The sequence below is a fragment of the Lissotriton vulgaris genome, chromosome 2_1 (assembly GCF_964263255.1).
Source record: "Lissotriton vulgaris chromosome 2_1, aLisVul1.2, whole genome shotgun sequence".
In the NCBI taxonomy this organism is placed as follows: Eukaryota; Metazoa; Chordata; class Amphibia; order Caudata; family Salamandridae; genus Lissotriton; species Lissotriton vulgaris.
The window spans coordinates 326,926,542-326,949,175 of NC_141687.1; the positions used below are offsets into that span (position 1 = coordinate 326,926,542).

Consider the following 22,634-nt stretch of genomic DNA (forward strand, 5'->3'; position numbering starts at 1 on the left):
TTGATTGAGTGATTACAATAAATGTTTAGCACACCCTCTGGATAAACCTAACTGCTTGTCCTCACTTCCACAAAGAGAGCTGTTAGCACTTACCTAATTTAGCTTCTGCTGTACCTCTTGGGACTCCCTGTGCTCTGTATATACTATACCAAAGTACGTTATAGTGTGCACAGAGCCAGCTTCCTACACTGGACATTTGTCAAATGGCTACATGGGTGTCCCTCCCCGCTAACACTATTATCTTGACAGTCAGGCTCGCCTAGAGTGGAAATGTGCTTGCTTGCTCCTGCTAGACTCCTCACCACCCCCGGAACAGTTAGTCTTGTGACTAATACGATCTAAATATATGCAAACTGTATTTGTATCCGGTGTTATTCTCTTGGTTCCTCTCAGCAGTTCTTGATGGATAATGTCCTTGCACTGTTTACACCTAATATTTTCTAATGTTGTCGTGCCAGAGGCATAGCTGTAACTAAGTGGCTCTACCTGGCTATGCTAAAGTGCTATTGCTGGGGAAAAGCATTTCCAGACTAGTTTGATGCCTTGAAGAGCAATCCGTACGGAGAGAAATTTGAAGGAAGTTTATTAATGCACCAGAAATATTCTTTCCGAAGGTAGTTAGCTTTTTCCTGAGAGATCATAAAGACCAGTTTATTAATGAACTACATTTAATGTTATTATCCTGCCAGATAGGACATAGGACAGTGGCAAAAGACTGTGGTTGATTTGTTAATGTCTAGAATGTATACATTTATAGTGTCCTATTAAGATAAAATAATTGATTTCAAATATTAAATTATTGCAGCTCAGTGTCTCAGATTTACAGCAATAACTCACTTTTTCCAATATATATACAATTAATACCATATGTAAAATGGTATTGTTGGAAAAGTGCCCTCTTTCTAGGTTCACCCCAAACTGTTTGCCATCAGCCCTCCACTTTTTGCTGTATCTTTTTGTTGGCCTTAGGACTCTGAGCCATTTACCACTGCTAACCAGTGCTAACATGCATGTGTTTATCCCCTAAAACATGGTGACATTGATGTATACATAATTGACATTAGTGTACCTGTAAGTCCCTTGTAAAGTGGTATGCCATATACCCAGGGCCTGTAATCTAAATTGTACTAGTGGGCCTTCAGCACTGGTTGTACCACCCACACAAGTAGCCTTTCAAACGTGTCTCAGGCCTGGCATTGCAGGGCCTGTGTCTGCCACTTAGACTTGGCATTTAATACCTTTTGCCAAGCTTTATACTCCCCTTTTATTACACAAAGGTCCCCCGTCCCCCCCCAAGGTAGGCCCAAGGTAGCCTTAAGGGCTTGGTGCTGTGAAAGTAAAAGGTGTACTTCAAAGTTTACATGTACTTCAACGTTTAACATGTCCTGGTAGCCACAAACTGTAAACTCGTTATTTTTTTACAGCTGTGAGGCCTACTCCTCATTTAGGCTAGCATTGGGAATTCCTTAAAATACTTTAAAGCTGTAATTCCTGATTAGTTAAGAGCAGCCAGGTCATGTTTCATATCTTTAGAATGGTAATGATAAATCCTCTTTAGTGGTAAATTTGATTTTGACATTACTATTGTGTGCCTGCAGCCTGTCTCCAATGCACATCTGGTCTGGGTGTCAGCTACACTATGTGTATTCCCTCTAGACAGCCACAAACACAAGAAGGGTGGGTCTGACAGAGGACTCTTCTGCATTCTGATAGCCTACCTGGGCGGAAAGGGGGAGAGAGACCTCAAACTTATCTGAATAGGCTAAGCGGCCTACCCTTCTTCGCGACCTGGACTTTGGATTTACCTCGGTCCCTAGCAACATCAATTAACCTATTAACGCTAGTGACTTCAAAGCACTGTTTTTGCATTTATTCTTTAAAAATTCATATCTACTTCTACTGATTGGATTTTTGTCGTTTTGGTCTTGTTTTACTTATATAAATATTCTGTATTGGCTAAACCTGTGTGGAGTCTTTGTATTGTTTTCATTGTGTTTCTGTGTGTGTTGCACAAATAATGTACACATTGCCTCTGTAGTTAAGCCTGACTACTCTGTACCAAGCTACCAGAGGGTAAGAACAGGTTATCGTTTAGTGTTTATCTAGCTTACCCTGACTAGGATTGTTGTCCCTACTTGAACAGGATGCACACCTCTGCCAACTAGAGACCCAATTTCTAACATGTATTCATAAAAAAAGGAAATTTGTCAGTCTGTGCTCAGTAGATAAAAGCTCCATCAGGATATCAAATGTTTCATGTTTTGCCTTCCATAGATGTCCTATGGCCCATGCAATGTGCCCATGGGGACAGCTGCTGGAGGATCAATGAGTGGCTATACTCTCTTTCAGCGTCACATTAAGTCTGTGCACGAAACGGCCATGCTGGATGAACAGCGTCAGAGGCAGGATCATCTGGACACAGACTGCAGACAAAGTGCTAGTCCTCGCAATAACTCTAAAAGCCCCGGTATGGAGTGGGAAGGTAAGTGTTTTCACATTTGCAGAGTATTTGCAATGGTTGGGATATGTTTTTTAGGTTAATAAAAATTGCTCCTCGTGCAGGATCATGTATATTACCAAATAGACTAAAGCTGTCACAAATTGTATTTGACAACAGCATTTACGCTGTATTTATAGAATAGTTTGTATCCCAAGCTGTCAAACCTGCAGGGCATCATCAGACTTCATCGTAGATTGTTTTCTCTGTCATCGGGTTCTTTAATTGTCCCAGCATCCTGTGCAGAAGGGTTGGCTCAAGGGTGGAACACTGATTTGGCACCCTAGGATAGGCCTGGTGTGTCTGGCTTCTAGAACTATGAACCCCCACATAAAAAAACTATTGCACAAGAGTGGAGAGTGTTTTGTTTTCTAGCTAGACCTTGGTGTTGGGCGGTGGCAGCAATGGACAACTGGCAGGAGGAACCTCCTGATGCCCTCTTGGACTAAGGACTCTGCCTACAGTTGTCCCTAGGACCAGCGGGTCTCTCTTCAGGACCAGGAATCTGGTCAGTTTAGAGCCCTAAGCACAAGTTGGGGGAAGAACTCTACTTCAGTGCCCACACAGGATATAAGCTCCAGAGGACAAAGAAAGGAGAAAAGATGGCACAGGGAGTCAGTGGAACCAGCTCCTTGCAAAGTGTGCATCCTTAGAGGCCAAGATGCCTGAGGAAAAGGCTCCAAAGTGGCTAGGGTTCACCATCAGGAGCATAATGAGCCCAAGACGGCGCCAAACTGTCCAACAGAGTCCGAGATATCAAAGGGAGAATGGGCAAGCCTTGCCCTCCCACCTCCTCCCAAAAATAGAAAAGGGTCCAGGGCTCCATCTCCGGGACCACAATGCTATGACAACTGGGGGAGTGCGGCTGCGCCCCTCCCAAGCAGAAAGAAAGGTGCACATGACCTAATCTCTGGGTCCTGATGCCATCCGAGCAGGACTAGTCAGTTGGTCTCCCTTAAGAGGAGAAAAGGGGCCCATGACCCCATCTCCAGGCCCCTAATACTGCAGTGCTCGCACATCTGTGGTGGGCCTGTTTCTGGGGAGAGCTATGACCACCACAAGGTAGAAAGCCTGCCCGCATGAGGCAAGTAGGGGAGTAGAGCGCTGCCAGCTACATTGCCGGCAAAGGAGAATGGCAGTTGGACCCGGGCAGCAGAGTGGTGGGCTCCCCGAGCTGTCCTTAACCACTGTAGCCATGTGGGGTGCCTCTGTCCTCAAAAACAAATAAAATAAATGGGGAAGCTGTGCTTCACAAGGCCATCCAGCAGCAACAAAAAAATGCTCCTGAAACCAATTATTCAGCATTCACACTCCCGTGAGGAAGCACCCCTTAATGCCCTGCAGGCTGTTTTTGACCCAAGCTCCACCCTGATGTGGTGTCCTTCAAATGAAAGGGGCACCACCAATAAGCAGAGAAGAGTATTGGGGATGAGGGTGCGACGGCAAGAGTACAACTCCTCCCCCCAAAGGAAGTTTTCAAAAGGCACTGCCCATAATTTGCAAGATAAAAGACGCGAGGGAGTACCCTATAATGCCCTGTGGAGCTGTTTTAGACCCAAAGTTTGCCCTGGTGGGCTCCAAACCGCAAACCCTAATTGCGACTTTCTGCCTGTAAACCAAGCAAAGTTTGTTGTGTAGCCTAGGAGTGCAACAACCTCAATTTGGTTGAGTTTATGGCTACATGTTTGTGGCCTAAGTTTAAGAAAATATTACAGACCTCTTTATATTTGTACAATGCTTTATTTATGTTGTTTACAAAGCAGTAATGATTATTCCTGAAAGGCGTCAATACTTTATTAATTGTAATGTGTGCGCATGGTTGCAGATGGTTTATGGTGATTGAAGTCTGTGATGAAATTAACTATTATGATCTGTGACTCTGATAGAGACTTGTAGCTGCAAATTCCTTACTTTAGAGTATCTCTAGGAATACTGGATTCAGAAATTTTTGGAGCAGAACTCCTGTATGCCGGTAGGTGGCATAGTCTGTGCCGCAAGTGTCATGCGCGGTACCTATATAAGCTCCACCTCTGCATGTGATGTCAGTTTTTTTCTTTCCGTGCCATATGGGGCTGAACTGGTGTAAGCTATCTCATAATCACTTTTTGGCCTGCTTTTTTTAGACATGTTAAGCTTTTTAAAAAAATTAACTTTCTCCTGTGTGAGGTCATTTCACCCAATGAACCATCTGGTTCCAAAGCCCGTGTGGGCCTGTCATAGGCAAATTTCGGTAACAAATCCACATTTGGTGTGTTCATGGTGCTTGGAGTGTGTCCACAACTCCAAGACCTGCAAGGTCTTCCGCGCCATGCACCCCAAGGCGCTGAGGGAGTAAGTGCTCTCTCAAGCTCCTCGCTGCCTGGCAACCATTGACTTTGTAACACCCGACGTCCAGTTCATGCAGAAGATCCCAAGACTGTTCACTGAGCTCTTCCTGGCAGTCATCAGCGCTCTCCAAGTCTTATTTGAACGTGGGTAAGTCAAACAAGAAGTCGAAGAGGCCTTCGACTAAGCCACGTCTGTCGAAGTATCCTGACAAGACCCGGGAGTGTTGGCACTCCAGGCCCCGCGAGTCGGCCGTACCTGAATCTTGGTGTGCTATGCATTTCACTGATTTTCCATTAGCCAAAGCGACCCGGACAGCTGAAGGATTTCTAGGAGGCCATACACCTCATATTTGGGCAGCTTGGCTCCTCTGGAACTCTTTTGGTCCTCATAGGCACAGGAGGGGCCCCTACTGGACCCACATTGGTGGGTTCGCCCTCGCAACATTCGGGCTCCATGGATTCCATGTTAAACCCTAAGCATAGCACCGGTGAGACAGACATTCCGTGGCACCCGCTCCAGTGCTGGCACCCCTAGGCGGCACTTCCCCCCCATTGTTATTCCACTCTCCGACACTTAGTCAGTTGGAGAATGTCAGATATAGACTCTGGTGCCACCCGAGTCCTTGCTTCCCGATGAAGAGCCAGTGCCTTGTTTGTTTGACAGTCCTGGCGAGAGAGAGACAAATGGGTGGGTTCTATGGCAACTCATGGATACCAGCTCCCAGAACAGGAACATGACATCTGGTAAGAGGAACTGGCGGAGGCCTGTGGGTTAGACACCTCACCCAACACTGGCTTGATCTCTTGGCAGTCAAGACAAACTTCTCGACTAGGGTGCTCAAGCCAGGACTCTACCCTCCTGAACCCCTACTCCCCTTCAGTGAAACCGTTACAAAAATCTGTAAGTTTACCCTGACTTTTTGTCCCCATTTTGCCTTCTAGGTGCTGTTGTAATGACTCTGAAATGCCCTGAGCCCTGCTTAACATGCCTCAATGCATGTGCGCTGTTTCTTAAAATGGTGTTTACTTAATTGGCTTGTCCCCAATTGGCGTAGCCTAACTTACTTGTGTGTCCCTAGTATATGGTACCGGGGTGCCCAGGGCCTATAAGTTAGTGCCCCCCAGGGACTGCAGCACTTGTTGTGTCACCCAGAGAGGGACAATGTAAAACATGTCTCCCAGTCTGCCACTGCATACTGAAAGGGTAGTTTTAAAATGCTAACTCAACTTTGACATTTAAAATAATAGCAAAGCCCAAACACCCCTTTCTTATATATGTAAGCCACCCCTAAGGCAGGCCTAATGATCCATAAGGCATGATGAATCTGAAAGAGACACTTTAGTGGTAGATTCCTTACCCTACAATATCCCCAGGCGTCAGACTGGATCCGGAAACTTTTGCGTAGCAATACCCCTGCGCCTCGGTAGGCGTCGTCCGCGGATCCGCGTCCGTTGTCGGCGTCGTTGGCGCCGGAATGACGTCACCGGAGTACTAGGCGCCGCCATCCCGCGCTGACGTCAGTTCTTCTTCTTTCCGCACCAGCTAGCGCAGATATGGAGAAGCTCTACCCCTTAGTCACTTTTTGATGAAACTTTTTTGATATTTTGATCTGTTTTTCTCGAGTCGTTCGACTCCTACGGTGCCGTTAGGGATGCCCAGGTTCAAACCCTGCTCCAAGTGCGGCCGACTGATGTCGATTACCAACCCCCATCGCCGGTGTCTTCTGTGTATGCCTCGACCACGACGACCGAACCTGCTCCAACTGCCGGGCCTTGACGTCTAAGGCTAGGCGGGAGCAGTCCCGCAAGCTGTAGGAAGGTAGCTCCTGACTATGGTTGCCCCCAACTTTTTGCCTTGTGTTTTAGCTGGTTTTTGACATAGTTGGCCTGGGACCCTGCCAATCAGGACCCCAGGCCTACTGCTCTCTGTAAAATGGATTCCGTGTACCTTAGGTGCATTAACCAATTGGTACTGGGCCACCTTATCAGACCCTGTAAGTCAGGGCATAGGTGTACCCAGGGACTACCAGGGGCTGCAGCATGTATTATGCCACCCCTGGCTGGCCATCTAAATCTGACACAACTGGCTGCACGACAGCTGGGGCAAAGAGGTGTAATCACCCTTTGCTGTAGATATAGTATACCTATATATAACCCTAAAATAGACACATGTATTCCTATCAGTCACCCCTATGGCAGGCCTTAACAATCCTGAAGGCAGAGTGCTTGGAATTATGTGAGATGGTGCTCTGGCATGAGCTGAGCCCGTCTGCAGCTTGCGGAACCAAGTCCTAATAGCTGTTCTATGATAACGCGTACCATATACTCTTAAGTACATTATAATCCTCGCGGTTATTTGCCAACTTTGGTATCGCTTTATCAAAACATGTCAAGTAAGGTGTCATACGAATTGGAATACTAACCCCTCGCCAATTCTGGCGATGGGGTTAGCATTCCACCCTTCTAGAGGGACACAACATGTATGTAACTGTGAACCCCGGTTAAAGTTAACTCGAGCCTCAGCATCACAAAATGGATGCTGCCACCACAGACACAAGTCTGACCCCCTGCAGCTGGGAGTCCTTCCAGCGAGGGGAGCTTGGACAAAGGGTTTCCTTTCAGGGGCGGGGCTAGCACCATCCCAGACAGGGTTTTTTGTATCCTAGGTAGGCAGGGCTGAATAGGAAGGTGACTGCAAGTGGCACCCCGGTGCTCACTGTGCATCTGCCAGTTTGAACCAGTTCCAGGGGCACACCAGCCCCTGAGCTGGGGAAAGTCCGGCATGGGAGAGGGGTGTAACCACCCCCCTTCCTGGTCCCACCCATGGGCAGGACCTAGTCCCGTACCAGCCCCTTTCTTTAGTATAAAGGTGGGAGCGGGGACCCTTCCAAATTAGATCATCTTTGAATCCTGAAACTACTTTCTACGAAAGGAACTCAAGACTTCTTCCTAAGATTTCTCCCTTGTGACTAAGGAGTAGTCACCCTGCATCTGCGGGCACCCACTAAGAACACTGCGGTTTGCTGCACGTCCTTCCTCCGGAACCAGACCGACCAGCACGACGAGACCCGGCTTCCCTGGCACCTCTGACCTCTACCTACATCATCAGCCCAGCTGAGATCCGTGAGTGTGACGAGACCTCGAGGGGCCGGCCATCTTCAGAACTGCACGACGCTTATCCAGCACGACCGCCGAGGGATCCTCGAGTGAGTGCTTTGGGGTTTGAGAAGCCCTAACCCTGAGCAGCTCCAGCACCGAAGTCCAGCCCCCCAGCATTCACGAGATCTGCGTGGGGCCCTTCTGCTCTTTGCTGCTCACCGCGTTGTCCGGCCGCTTGCCTGCTGGCTTGTAGCCCTCTTGACGACGAACGACGACATATCCATCGCTGGTCTGGTTGCTCCAGACTGGCCCTTGCTCCCCTCCAACAGAGGAGCACTCCGGACCCTCCTGGTCCTCTCCAGACGCCATTTTGAGTCCACCGCGTGGGCTTGCATTTGCCAAGAGTTGTTGCCCCAATCCTGGGTCCAGCGACGCCGACAGCAGATACCTTCCTGGGACAGCTCGCACCTCCATCCTGGTCGCCGACAACGCCTCCTGGTCCGAGAGCCTGCAGAGCCCAGCGTCGCCCCCTCACCTGGTCGAGGTGACTTTGTCCGGTGCCATCCTGGTGCCCATCTAATCACTGGCTAGTGATTCAGAACTTGGTCCCCTCTGCTTACAGGTGTCTTCCATCTTCGATCCAGGCTTGGATCACATCGAACTTCATCACTGGTCGCCTGCCAGCAACTTCTTCTTTCAGGCTCCATAGACTGCAACGAGGATTCCCGACGTCTTTTCAGCCCTATGCAGCCGCAGCCCCTGGGCTAGGTAACCTGAGCATTTTGGTGCTCCAGCATAGCTTAACTATCTAAGTGTCCAGATCCTTTTTTGTTTCAGCTCTACCTAGTCGGATTCGTCCGATAACACTAACTTTACGAAATCTAGCATCCATAGACTTTGTCCCGCATCCCGCGTGAGAGTGCACACTCTGCACCCGATCTCCCTAGGCCTCCTGCTCGTAATCTGAAGGTTTAGTAGTCCAGTCCTAGCGATCCTAAAGCCTTTGAGACTAGTTACTTACCTGCTAGTATTTCGCATTCCACTTTTGTAGTATATGATTTTCCGTGCCCCTCGGGCATTTGCGTAAATTGTGCGACTTTCAGAAATTCTTTAAGAGCTTTGTATTGTGCTTAGCGCCCTGTCCTCATAAAGAGTCCAGGGCTGTTGTGTTCTAAATAAATATACTTGTGTGGTGTCCTTTCACTTGGTGTTCAAGGGGTATATGTGATGGTATAACAGCTGGCTTAACACGCCCTCTAGAGTTTAGCCTACAGACTGCTCTTGTCCATGCTACTAGGATAGCTGGTCTAAAAGGTTGACTTAAACCAATCATCAATAAGGGTCGTTTGGAATGATACACAGTGATCACTAGAATAGTGAGCACTACATATCAGGCCAACTTCTCACACAAGCGGCTTGAGCTCCGGCAGTCGGCCCGCACTGTTCAAGGTCCCGGTCGCACAGGAGGTCGAGTGACCGGTCGCGGGGTCGGAGCCCTCGTAGTTCCGAGAGTTGGCATCGGTCTTCGGGATCAAGATCCTCAGGTAAGAGGCATGAGAGGTCGGAAAAGCGTCATCGCTCTACCGACCCACTCAGACGCTCGCGCAACGCAGCCGGGGGTTTGGGTGACACCACCCACGCGGCTCCGACGGAGTCGCGGACGTCGCAACCTGCCCCATACCTTCCGGTCCCTGGGCACGATGCGACGCCAGAGATCGAGCGGTATCTCATGGCCATAAGGTCTCTCCCTCCTCCGCCTGGCTCCGTGGCGCCTTCGGGCCCAGCGGTCCCGGCTGGAGGGCCTAGCGGGTCGAGTGCTTCGGCTCCGATGACGTCCGGTGCTTTGGCCCCGGCGCCGCTGGCGGCTTCGGTCCCGGCACCGCAGGCCCCCACTGGATCTGGTTACGAATCCGGGTCGTCGCCGGTCGACCTCACCGACGCCGGCCCCTAGGGTGTCGCCCCCGGCGCCACCTACGGACGTCCCCGATCCTGCCCTCAATTCTGTTCCGGTGCCGTAGCGGCCCCGCTCTCGACGTCGTACGGAGACTTTCATTTCCACGAACCGGCTCCATCCTTTCAACCTGAATTTCAGGTGATGGGTCTCAACAGGACTGGACATGTGAGCTTGGGGATGCCAGTGGACACCTGGACACTACGCCAGACACTGGTTTTGTCTCCCCTCCAACCGTGGCTACGGAGGAGAGGGCTGCCTACAGTGTAGTGTTGACGCGGGCGGCCAAGGCATTGGGCCTAGAGCTCCCCGTCGCGGCCGTGAGGACTAACCTCCTCACTGAGGTCCTTAAACCGCAGGCAAGCTAGGCTGAGCCTCTGCTGCCGTTTAATGAAGCCTTGTGTGACGTTCTTTTGGGCACTTGGTCCAAGCCCGCTACAGGTCAGCCTGTAGATAGGAACGTGGCCGGACGCTACCGCCCGGCTCCGGGCGACCCTTGCTTCTTGTCCACCCACCCCACCCCGAGAGCCTGGTTATCCAGGCCTCTACTTACCAGACCGCATTCCCAACGGCTCTGTCCGATCGGGAATCCAAGAGGTCAGTCAATACCGCATGCCTCTTGGGCCACTACACCCACACTCTGTGGGACACGGTTGCGGATGTGCTGCCACAATGTCCGGAGGAGGCCCGAACTAAACTCGCCCAAGCCCTTGCGAAGGGTAGAGATGCGGCACGCTATTCCATCCGGTGTGGGCTGGATACCACAGACTCACTAGGCAGAGCGATGGCACGACGGTGGCGGTTCGATGCCACGCCTGGTTGAGGACCACCAACTTTTCGGCTGTTGTCCAGTCCACCCTTCTGGACATGCCATTTGATGGCCGTCGCCTCTTTGGCGACAAGGCAGACCATGCGCTTGAGCGTTTTAAGGACTCCAGGGCTAATACCAAGTCCTTGGGCTTCTCGGCCCCACACCAGCAAATGGGTGCCTTTAGCTCCTTTCGTGGCCAACGAAGGGGCGCTCCCACACGTGCTGCCAGCCACGCACCGAAATCTAATACACAGCGCGGTGGCGGCCGTTGAAACCGCTGTGGCGACGGTCGGGGACAACGGCGAGACCAGTCCACACCTTCCCTTGCAGCATCCGCCTCAAAACCCTCCTAGTCCTTGCTTTCAGGCCCATGTGACACCAGATGGGAGGAAGGGTTCGCCATCACCACTACCACTGGTGCACTGTCATGTCGGACATGTGGGTGCTGCAAATCGTCCGAAGGGGCTACTCCCTCTCCTTCGAGACAACCCCTCCAGCCATGCCACCGCAATACCACTGCGTGTCGGGGGATCATTTGCAACTTCTGCAAGAGGAAGTTACGGTCCTCTTGGCAAAGGGGGCCATCGAGCGCGTTCCTGAGCCGGAAGTAGGGTGTGGTTGTTACTCCCACTACTTTCTGGTACCCAAGAAGTGCAAAGGGGGCCTGCGCCCTATCTTGGACCTACGGAACGTCAACGGCTTCCTCAAGATGGAGAAGTTCAAAATGCTGACTTTGGCTCAGGTCTTAGCTTCCCTGGACCCAGGAGACTGGATGGTAGCGTTGGACTTGCAGGACGCTTCTTTCCACATCCCTGTCCTGCCGGCGTTACCTGCGGTTCACGGTAGGCCACGATCACTTTCAGTTTACTGTGCTTCCCTTCGGCCTTACCAGCGCCCCACAGGTGTTCACGAAAGTGATGGCGGTGGTCGCAGCTCATCTGCGCAGGTTAGGGGTTTCAGTCTTCCCCTACCTCGACGACTGGTTGTTAAAGGCAGGCCCGCCCCAGACAGTCGTCAGCCACCTCCAGAAAACGGCGGACCTCCTGCACCACCTGGGGTTCTCCATCAACGTGCCGAAGTCACACCTCTGCCCCTCTCAGAAGCTCCTCTTCATCGGAACGGTCCTCGACTCGGCGCAGTTTCGGGTTTATCCTCCCGAACAGCGGGTCCGTGATATTCAGGCTCTGATTCCAATCTTTCAGCCTTTATCCCGGGTCTTGGTCAGGTTGATGCTGCGGCTTCTGGGGCTGATGGCCTCCTGCATCCTTCTGGTGCATCACGCCAGGTGGCGGATGCTTGCTCTGCAGTGGGCCCAGCATCAGGGCAACCTGTCCGATCATGTCATGATCTCGGAGGGCTCTGCGAGACAGCTGTAGTGGTGGCTCACGGATTGCGATTGGGTCAGCGGCAGATCCCTCTCTCTTCCCCAACCGGAAACGTAGTTGTGATGGACACTTCCCTCCAGGGCTGGGGAGGCCACATGGGAGAGGCGGAGATCAGAGGCCTCTGGTCTCCGGCGGAGTCCCGGCTCCATATCAACCTTCTGGAGCTGCGGGCGATTCGTCTAGCACTGAAGGCATTCCTCCACCATGCCATGCGGTACTGCAACAAACAGGGCGAGGTGGGGTCGTGGACCCTCTGCCAGGAGGCTCTGCGCCTCTGACAGTGGCTGGAACATCAGGGGGTGACACTGGTGGATCAACACCGGGCAGGTTCTCTGAATGCTAGGGCGGGAGAGCTCAGCCGAAGGTGCATGATGGATCACGAATGGCGCCTGAACTCTGACGTGGCGCAAGGCCTCTTTCTGAAGTGGGGAGAGCATTGGTTAATCTATTCGCCACTGAAGAGAACGCGCAATGTCATCAGTTCTGCGCTTTGGAATTTCCAAGGCGGCACTCGCTCGGGGATGCTTTTCGTCGCGAGTGGAGTTGCGGTCTGTTGTACGCTTATACCACTTCTGCCCAGAGTGCTGAAGAAAATCAAGCGGCACCGGGCCCAAGTCATCCTTGTGGCTCCAGACAGGGCGCGAAGGTACTGGTATCCCGATCTACTCAGTAGGTCAGTCGATCCTCCGATTCGTCTGCCTCTTCAGGAGGACCTTCTGTCGCAGCAGCAGGGGACGGTCCTCCACCCGAACCTGTCCAGTCTCCACCTCCATGCTTGGAGATTGAGCGGCGACAGTTGAGGCCATTTGACTTGCCTCCTGAAGTCTGTACTGTGATTCTGGCAGCCAGGCGACCCTCCACAAAGTAAGTATACGCCTGCAGGTGGAAAAGATTTGTGGCATTGTGCACAGCAAAGGCTGTGGATCCTCTCAACGCCCCTCTTTCTGAGGTCCTCCTCTTCCTTCTTTCTCTTGCCCAGCAGGGCTCTGCTCTGGGCACTATCAAGGGCTACCTTTCTGCCCTTTCCGCATTCTTAAGGCTACCTGATCAGCCTTCCTTGTTCAAGTCCCCGATTGTTAACAGATTGTTGCAGGGCATCACTCATATGTTCCCTCCTGTTCTTTTCGTGATGCCCCAGTGGGACTTGAACCTGGTTCTAACTTACCTGATGTGCGCTCCCTTTGAGCCGCTGCATAACTGTCTTCTCCGTCGTCTTACGCTCAAGACTGCTTTCCTAGTTGCCATCACCTCTGCCAGGAGAGTGAGTGAGCTCCAGGCTCTTTCCTCTAAACCTCCTTTCCTTTCTGTCCATCTGGACAAGGTTGTGTTGCGAACAAAACCCTCTTTCCTGCCCAAGGTAGTCACAGCCTTCCACATCGGGCAGTCCATCACCTTGCCCACCTTCTTTCCGCCTCCGCATCCGTCGAAAGAGGAAGAGAGGCTCCACCGTCTAGACCCAAAACGTGCGCTCTCTTACTATCTGGATCGCACACGCCAGTTCCGGGTGGATGACCAACTCTTTGTTGGTTACGTGGGCGCTAAGAAAGAACGGGCGGTGCTCAAGCGGACCATCTCTCGGTGGATCGTGTTGTGCATCCAGGTGTGTTACTCTTTGGCTAAAAAGGAGCCTCCTGTTGGGCTGATGGCCCACTCCACTCGGGCCACGGTGACTACTTCTGCCCTGGGCCGAGGAGTCCCCTTGCAGGACATTTGTCAGGCAGCTACGTGGGCCTCGTTGCACACGTTTGCACAACATTATTGCCTGGACAGTCAAGTCCGGAGGGATGGCTTCTTTGGCCGTTCCGTCCTCCAGGACTTTCTGGTGTGATTATTGCTTCGCAGACCCACCACCGGGGTTGGTATTGCTGGGGTATCTATTCTAAGGTAAAGAATCTATCACTAAAGTGTCTCTTTCAGATGCACAAGTTACTACTTGTGTAAGAGACATTAGTTAGTGATAGATTCCTTACCGACCCACCCATCCTCCCCGTTCTGCGAACCGATATATGGGGTTAAGGTCATCCACTTTCAGGGCCCTACTTTCATGGCACCAGTGTTGGTTCTATCGTGGCTCTGCGTATCTGGCGCGGAAAAGCTGTGTATAAGAACGGACATCAGCGCGCGAGGGTGGCGTCTGAGTACTCGGGCGATGTCATTCCGGCGTTAATGACGCCGACGACGGACGCGGACGATGCCTACCGACGCGCAGGGATATTGCTACGCAAAAGTTTCCGGATCAAGTCTGACGCCTTGGGATATTCTAAGGTAAGGAATCTATCACTAACTAATGTCTCTTACAGATATATCGTTACACAAGTAGTAACTTGTGCTTTATGTTGAAAAGTGGGACATGTTTTTTTTTTACATGTAACCGTAATAATCTTAAATTGTTGTTAATACTGTGGAAAGAGTAGTAGCCCCATGGGCAAGTACAGAGTTACAGGATGGCATCCCAGCCATGTTAACTTGTCTACAGGTTGGCACTGGGGACAGGGGAGAAGAAGCCGGTTGTCTTACCCTGTGGGCATTTTTGGAACATAAATAGGGCACCACTGGAACTCACAATTCCAAACTGGACCGACTTGGAAGGAGGATAGGAGAACTGCCCTGCTGCACCAAGGGACCGGCAAGGAGATGGCTCCTCAACCCTAACGGAGTTTCTCGGTTGTTGAATGGGAGAACAGTCCTCCAAGGGTTTGTGGAAGTTGTTTATCTTCTGGACGAGATGTTCTATGTGATTGTTGCGTTGCAAGCCACCAGGGAGGGTTTGGTGCTATTTTTGGTGCAAGACCTCTGTTTTCACTACCTTAACTCTTCTTTGTCCTTCCTTCGGTTCCCAGTAGACGACTCTCAGTTCCTGGTGTCAATGGGGCCCATAAATACTGAATTTATGGTATCTTATGGGATTGTAGGGTGGTTTATGATGGGCTATTTACCCCTGGGTGACTACATCCAGTTCCTGTGGGGAGAGGGCATACTCCTGACCCAGAGTTCCTAGTGTTACCAAATCCAAGATGGTGAAACCCTTTCTCGATTGTCCACTGCAGGTGGCCCAACTTTGATGTGTGCCAAGCATGAAAGTGTGATGCCCTTTGACTATCTAATTTTTCCACCTACTCTGTGCCAAATGGTCCGTCCCCTAGGTATGGGTTATGCCAGGGTCGCATAGAATAGGTGGCGAGGAATTTGAAGCTTCTGACCTTGATATGCCAAATCACTAGCCATCCTGCTGGAGGAGATGTTGCTGCCTTCCTCCGGAGCAGGCATTGTTTTCTTGGCTCATAGAGCGCAGACTCTCACCTACAGGGGGTCAGAAACCGGTCCCTGGTAATAGGCTGGACGATACCAGTCAGCCAGCACACTTGAGGACTCAAAGGTTTTCAGGGGACACTGGAAGCATGTCATAATATGTCTAATACTGGCATCAGTATAGGTTTATTGATTCCAGTTGTTTGATACCAAACACCATTATTTTCAGTGCAGCCATTATGTAGCTGGGTAACTTGTAATGCCCAGTGCCCAGTACATACCTTTAACATGCCTGCTTGATCACTTGCATTGTCCAAATAATGGTACTAGACTTCACAAGGGCATACCTGCTCATGTAGATATGCCCTCACATGTCTTATAATTAGGCGTTCCTGTTGTTCAGTTTCTATTCTTGGTATATTCTGGTGGGGTTTTTTCGGTGTTCTCAATATCCTAAAAAACAGTTGTTATCAGTGGTTACACATTTTAGCGCCACTAAAAACAACCGAAAGTGTTTTTCCGGTGTTTATGGAACGTTTTGCTTTTATTATTGCCTGCTTTCTGCACTGAAATAACATGGTATATAGACAGTGTACTTATAGTGTATATGAGGTCCAAATATATTTTTGCAAATTTATCTTATTGTAGTACACCATACTCAGTGAGTCTTTGGGTAATGTGCGCTCGCTCTTTCCTTCCCATGTAAACTTCTGTGAAAAGGCCTTCTCAGCATTCATAGCCCCTTGGGCTGAAAACCATCAACTAAGGGACACAATTGGGATGACTCTTTCTTTGATGCCACATAAAGCACAACATGATAAATATTTGTGTTTTAGTTCCTGTGCATAAGAAAACAGTGCATTAGAATGGACTAAAAGTCAATAGCATCCCTCATTAACTCTGAAGATTGTAAAGATGCTTTCAGCATACCATCTAACAAGTGGCAAGGATCCCCTACAGGGAATCACTTCAGCCCGGGTATCACTTTTGACAGGTTATCACACAACTTTTTTATATACGTAGCTGAATCACTGCAAATACAAACAATATCACTCCAATCTTTGTTGAACTTGGAAAGAACCTTTTTTGCAGAGCATTACAAGTGACACTGCGTTCCATGTTTTCCAAAAGTCTGGTTTCCTGTTTTCACCACTATCCCAGATTCTTGGTGATTTATATACTTGTCACTATACCTTGCGTTGAATGTTTAAAGCCTGACGTGTTGGCAATTCGCCTACTATCAATACTGACCCAATAGAAACTTAGGGTTGATGTATTAAGGGTTTTTACCCATTCTTTGTGGGTAAATGTGATGACACATGTTAGGAAAGATTTTTATGAAACAAGCCATTTGACCTATCGGCGAAAGAATCAAATGCAGCCAAAATATCAAATATGAGTTTGATATTTCCTGATTCTCTATAGTTCAGAAAATAATTAAACTAGACCTAAAACATGAAACTAAACCCTGCATCTTTAGACCAAAGGCCACAAAACTGAAAAGGTAAAAGGAAGAAGAAACAATATTTTAGTGGCATTCCTAAAGAACAAAACTCAAGCAGAGTCAGTCAGTCTTTCTTACTGCTAGCTTGTCTAACAAAGTTACATTGTATTGATCCCTTCAGGAAGAAAAAAATGTCTTTCACTCTTTTTTTACTTTCTTTCAATGGCATTTAGTTTGTGGTTGTCGAGGTGTTTTTTCAGTGTTTATATGTTTTCACCGGTGAGGGCTATTTTTCTTTCAGTGGCGTTTTATCAGTTATTATAGGTTTAAACCTAAAACCCCACAGCCTACTTATAATGCACCCTGCCTTGCAGTAACCTTGCTCGTCGGTGGGTGGCAGTGTTCGACTCTGCTTCGGCTGACTTCTACTGTCTCTACTTAGACACCGCCCTTGCGCGCTGACGTTGGTTCTTTCTTTTTCCACGCCAGCCAGCGCAGATCCGGAGAGAGTTGTACCCTAGCCACTTTTTGACTAACAGGTCTTTAAAAACTTTTTGTCAACTACTTTTCGAGTCGTTTGACTCCTGGTGCACAGGGATGTCACATCGGCGGACCGGCTTCAAGCCTTGTGGCTCCTGCCACAAGCTGATGTCAGTGACGGACCCACATCTAGTGTGCCTCTGGTGTCTGGAGCGCGACCACAACCTGAAGTCGTGCTCCGACTGTCAGGTCATGGCCCCGAAGTCTTTGCGGTAACGGCCCCAAAAGCTTCTGAAGGCCCAGCAGTCTGCTCCGTGCAGTTCGAGGTCCTGGTCGAGAGGGAGTTCGCTGGATCGGTCACAAAACCATCACCACCACTCCTTGTCGAAGTCTTCGTCTTCTGGTAAGTCAAAGCACAAGAAGAAGGTGAAGAAACATCGTCGCTCTACACCTTCTTCACGTCTGTTGGCCCCCGAGATGAGGGATGCGGATGGTTGTCGTCATTCGGCTCCATCCACGGAGCCTGCTGGGTCGGCTCAGAGTTTCCCCCCTCTTTCCAGGAGCCCTGCCCAACTTTGTACATTTTACAACACTCTCCACTCCATCTTGGGAAGCCTGACTCCGCCGGTGCGCCTTCGTTGGGTGTTCTAGGCCTTTGCTGCCGGCGTCTTCGGCCCTGGTGCCGCAGGGCCCCAAGGATCCAAGCCTGGATCTGTATCGGCGCCAGTCGACCTGACGACACCTCCGGCGCCTAATCCGTTGACGACACCGCCACCGGTTGGGTGCCCAGCTGGCGTTGACCCCGGCCTCCACCTCGGCCTATATACAGGGCCGGACCGGTGCTGACTGGCACTTTTGTGCCACATTTCTATTCTGGTGTTCCCTATCGCCCGTGTGGCTTCCAGGAGAAGGTGAGGAGGACTGGGAGGGGTCTATTGACCCTCGTGCAGACCAACTTGAAGATCCGGACTGGATAGAAGAGTTAGGTGATGCCAGTGGTCTGGATACCTCCCCAGGCTTTGGCATGCTTTCTCCTCCTACGAGTCTGCAACGCTGTGATGTTGCGTAGGGCGGCTGAGGCCTTGGGCCTTGAGCTTCCTACGGTGGCAGTCAGGACAAAGAAAGCCTATAGGGAAATCCCTGGAAACAAACAAACTGTCTCTTTTCACACCACCCTTTCATTCATACATTCAAAACTCATATTAAGCCCACTTCAATCCTAAGTATATTCTCAGACTAAAATGTAGCGCTTACAATATTTGATTAGTATAACATTTTCTTATATTATCTCAACACTTTAAAATTTCAGGGAAACTTCCGAAAAAGTAAGCATAAGCAATAGATTAAAAACTTTAGTACAGTTTATACTTACACTCCACGTGGTCATAAAATAATACATAAACAACTCAGAGAAAAAGCAGGAAACATAATCATAAAATACCACTGTAGTTTCCCCCCCAAAACACAATTCTAATATTCTGATTAGAAACGAATCTGATCCAATAGCCTTATATGATTTGTGTGGGACACTCAGTATAGGGATTCCCATGTATCTTAAGGTCCCCTGGCTTTTTTTGGCTTCCTCGTTCGAACACAGGCGTCGACGCGTTTCGGTGGTTTAGACCATTTATATGGGGAAACCTTCTTCAGGACAGTATTTCTTATGGGGTCACTTCTTTCATATAGCGGATTAAGACAATCCGCTATATGCGGCTTTACATGTTAGCATCTATCATATACCACTTTATTACCAGAGCTCCTTTAAAGGATAATTTCAACTATAGTTATCCTCGTAATTCAGCAATAATCATCAGTAATCATTGGCCAACCAATTACCGACATACCCTTTATGTATTAATCATATGTCACTTTATTACAGAAACTCCACTGGAGGTTGTCTTAGATCTTCTTACATCTTGGACATGAATTTCACACAGAGAAGGCATACTTCTGCAACCTATATATGACAATTGTTTCCTGATCTTTTCTCATACAATGTCAATATGAGATTCAAGTGGGCTATACAGTGTGCATTACATTTTGGTTTGGAATATGGTGGGAGTTCATACATATTCTCGGTCTTACCCCCGACCTTTCAAGTATCTGGTAGTTTCGTTTAAAGAGTGCGGTCCCACTGTAGTCTTGTAGGCAAATAGATACTCCAAGTTTAAAATTATTATTTCTAGTGCGAGAAAGAGAATTTTTTCTTTTTTGTATATCCGGTTACGTACATCTCTACTTTTATTAAGTTCTTTCTCTAATGATATATATATATTTTTTAATGTTTTTATTGGTATTTACAGTTTACACATACCATATACTGAAAGACGTTTTGATTATTATTCGTCGCTGTTTATACAAAGAGACATATAAACATGAAACATAAACCATAAAGTGGAGGCGGTTTGTTTTACAGGAATAGGTCCAGTTCCGGTTGAGGGTTGGGGTTTTGTTTGACCATGTCACTTCTACCTGGTCTGTGGGTTTTATGTTTTTGGATCCCTCCTGATATGTTGTTCTCCTGGGGTCAGTGGGCGTGAAGGCGTATCCTGTGTTGGAGCTAGAGGTGTGGCTATGGTTGTTTAAAGGTATTCATGTGTTTATCTAGTTTGGGCCACATCGCTCTATTGTGATGTCTACCTGGCGTGTTTCTAAGAGTGGCAGTGTCCGCTCCTCTTAGAAAGATCACCCAGTTGAGCCAGCTTTTGAAGGTGGTCTTGGATGTGTCTTTCCAGTTTGTAAGTATTATTTTTGTTGCTGAGGAGAGGAGAAAGTAAAGGAGGTTTTTGTCTTCTTGCGTCTTGACTTCTTGTGAGATCTGTGCTGTGGCTAAGGTGGCACGTTTGGTTACCTTTTTGTAAAGCAATAGTGTATATATTCTTTCTTCGCTTTTCCTTCTCCACTTTTCCTTCATTCAAAGGGGGTAGCTATTTGCCGCAGATTCATACCATGATGGTGTGTGTAATCTGCATAGATATGTCTATTGCGAAGATATAAACAGGGAAGCTTTCATAAGTCACTATCCCAACATATTGCCCATTTCTTGTATGCATACTTCACTCTCCCTTACCTTTTCTTTGACATTCAGGTTCCCTTATGCAATGTTATGAAGCAGGAAATCCCCCTGTTATCTCTGTCGGGTTGACTCTTTAATTGTCTTTTCCCCGATCACTCAAAAAGTTTCTAATCGGTGGACAAGTTTAAAAAGAGAAATTCAGTCAATCCTTCTTATTTGTTTAGGTGGACTTAATGGTTTTATTTCATTATTGCCTTATTGAGTGGTTCGTATTACTACTACCTTATTCCATTATATTTCCCCTGCATATACCTTTGCGTCTACTTTACTGACGGATGTTAAGTCTCGATTTAATATTATAACCCTTTCTCTCATGGTGACTTCTAATTTTCTCATTATCTACTGTGGGCACCCCCTCTTTCCTTTTTACATATACCCGATACGTTCAAATATTAGTATTGGTGTATTTGTCGCCCCCTTGTAGAAACTAGCCTTCAGTGTTGTCATACATGTGAAATTCTCTTCCCACCCAACTGAGCTTCTTTACTTTAAACTCTTTTCTTATCTATTTTTCTTGTTCTTGTGGCATATTGGAATGTTTAAATAGACATTATCTAACACGTCGGATATATTTTCTATTTTATTATCTAAATTCCCTGTCGCTACAGTCTCGAAAACCCAACTCCTCACCTGCGTTTCGTGGAACGCCTCGCTCCGCTCCTTGTTTCAATATGTCTACAGAATTCCACCGGGTGTCCTATTTATGCTCTGGTTAATTAGTTCAAATTGATTTTGCCTTCGCGCGGTAGGAGTTACCTCTTCTGAGACCCGTATTTTTTTGCGCATGTCTGGCGGCCATTGCGGAAAAGGTTGTCAATGTATTTTCATTGTTGTGGTTTAGCGCTAAGAGGCACTACTACCTTACGCATGGCTGGCGGCCATATTGGAATGGGCTGCCCAAACTTTCTTTCATTAACATTAGGATGATGCACAAACCATTTTTTATTTCACCTGGCATTCTCAGGTTTGCCATAGTAGTAACTTTATAAACAGATGCTTTTTGCAATGGATGTAGAAATATATTTTAAGGATTTTTTTACTCTTTCTTTCTCCTATTTATACTAGGACTAAAACCCTATCTGTTACATAAGTGGATGCGACCATATAGCTACAATGTTAATATTGGTGCCAAAGTTGCATTCCTCTGTGAACAATGAGTGTTTTGCTTGAAGAAGAACATTTTCCAAACCTATTCATGAGGTATATGAACATCCTTATTTGCGTTTTTTCTGTCGAAGGATATGTTTTTCAGGAAGGTAAGTTTCTTCTCTTCTTCCTGATTTTCCTCTATTAGTTAATCTGTGTTCTGCATGGGAGATATTACCCTATCTACATAGAAGTCTGGACTCTCAATATTAAAATTAAAATATAGTCTCCCAAACCTCTCTAGAGTTCAGACCGTTTCTGATGGTATTGAATTTCACCATAAACCACTGTTCTTGTTGTTTCCTACGTTTAGAGCTGTTGCCTATTCACCTCTGTTCCATGATTTTCTCCAAGATAATCCATCTAATATCATTTAAACTGTGATTTTTTTAACTCCGGTGATTAACCATTCGGGCATCCTCCTTATTTGTATTGATGGCTGACTTATGTTCGCATATTCTGAGCCTAAGTTCTCTCCCCGTCTCCCCTACATACCCCTGTCCACATGGACAGAAGATGAGGTAGACAATGTTCTTACTTCTGCAGTTATTAAGGGTGCTAATTTCATATTTGATAGAATTTAAAGTGATGTCTTTTGGAACTAAACAGAGGTCACAAATACTATAGGTATCACATTTGTGGTTTCCCCTAGCTTTGCTACCCAATATAGTCTGTTGGGTTTCTGTTTTATCTTCTCTATATGTGTGGACCAGACTAGTACGAAGGTTCTTATTTTTCCTGTAGGCGAACATGGGTTTCGGGAGGCATATCTCTGCTCCATCATTTAAGATTTTCCAGTTATGGTTCATTATGTTTTTTACTTTGTTGGCCACATTGGAAAACTGGCTTACTATAACTATTTTGTCCAAAAGCGTTTTTCTTTTTTTGTTTTCGAGGAGACTGTTTCTATCATAGTATCTAGCTCTTTTCAATGAGTGGTTAATTAATTTTTTTGGGTAGCCTTTTTCTCTAAACTTCATTTTAGTTTCTTCTGCATGTTTATAGAAGTCTTCTATAGAAGTACAATTTCTTCTGAGGCGAAGAAATTCCTTGAAGGGTATGCTGTCTTTCTGACTCTTGGGGTGGTAGCTGTTGTAATGCAATAAGGTATTGCAATCTGATTCTTTTTTTAACAGTTCCACTTCTAAGTGTTCTTCCTCACTTTTAAT

The 22,634-nt window shown here is 47.9% G+C and overlaps 1 protein-coding gene across 20 annotated transcripts in view; it reads left to right on the forward strand.

Moving 5' to 3' along the window:
• The window catches only part of NCOR1 (nuclear receptor corepressor 1), a 1,907,529-nt gene that overhangs the window by 1,064,986 nt on the left and 819,909 nt on the right, over positions 1–22,634 (forward strand). For all 20 annotated transcript variants that reach the window (XM_086955042.1, XM_086955041.1, XM_086955040.1 and 17 more), the window contains one exon: positions 2,275–2,482. In XM_086955042.1, the coding sequence (XP_086811168.1) occupies positions 2,275–2,482 (208 nt within the window). The remainder of the gene's footprint in view (positions 1–2,274; positions 2,483–22,634) is intronic.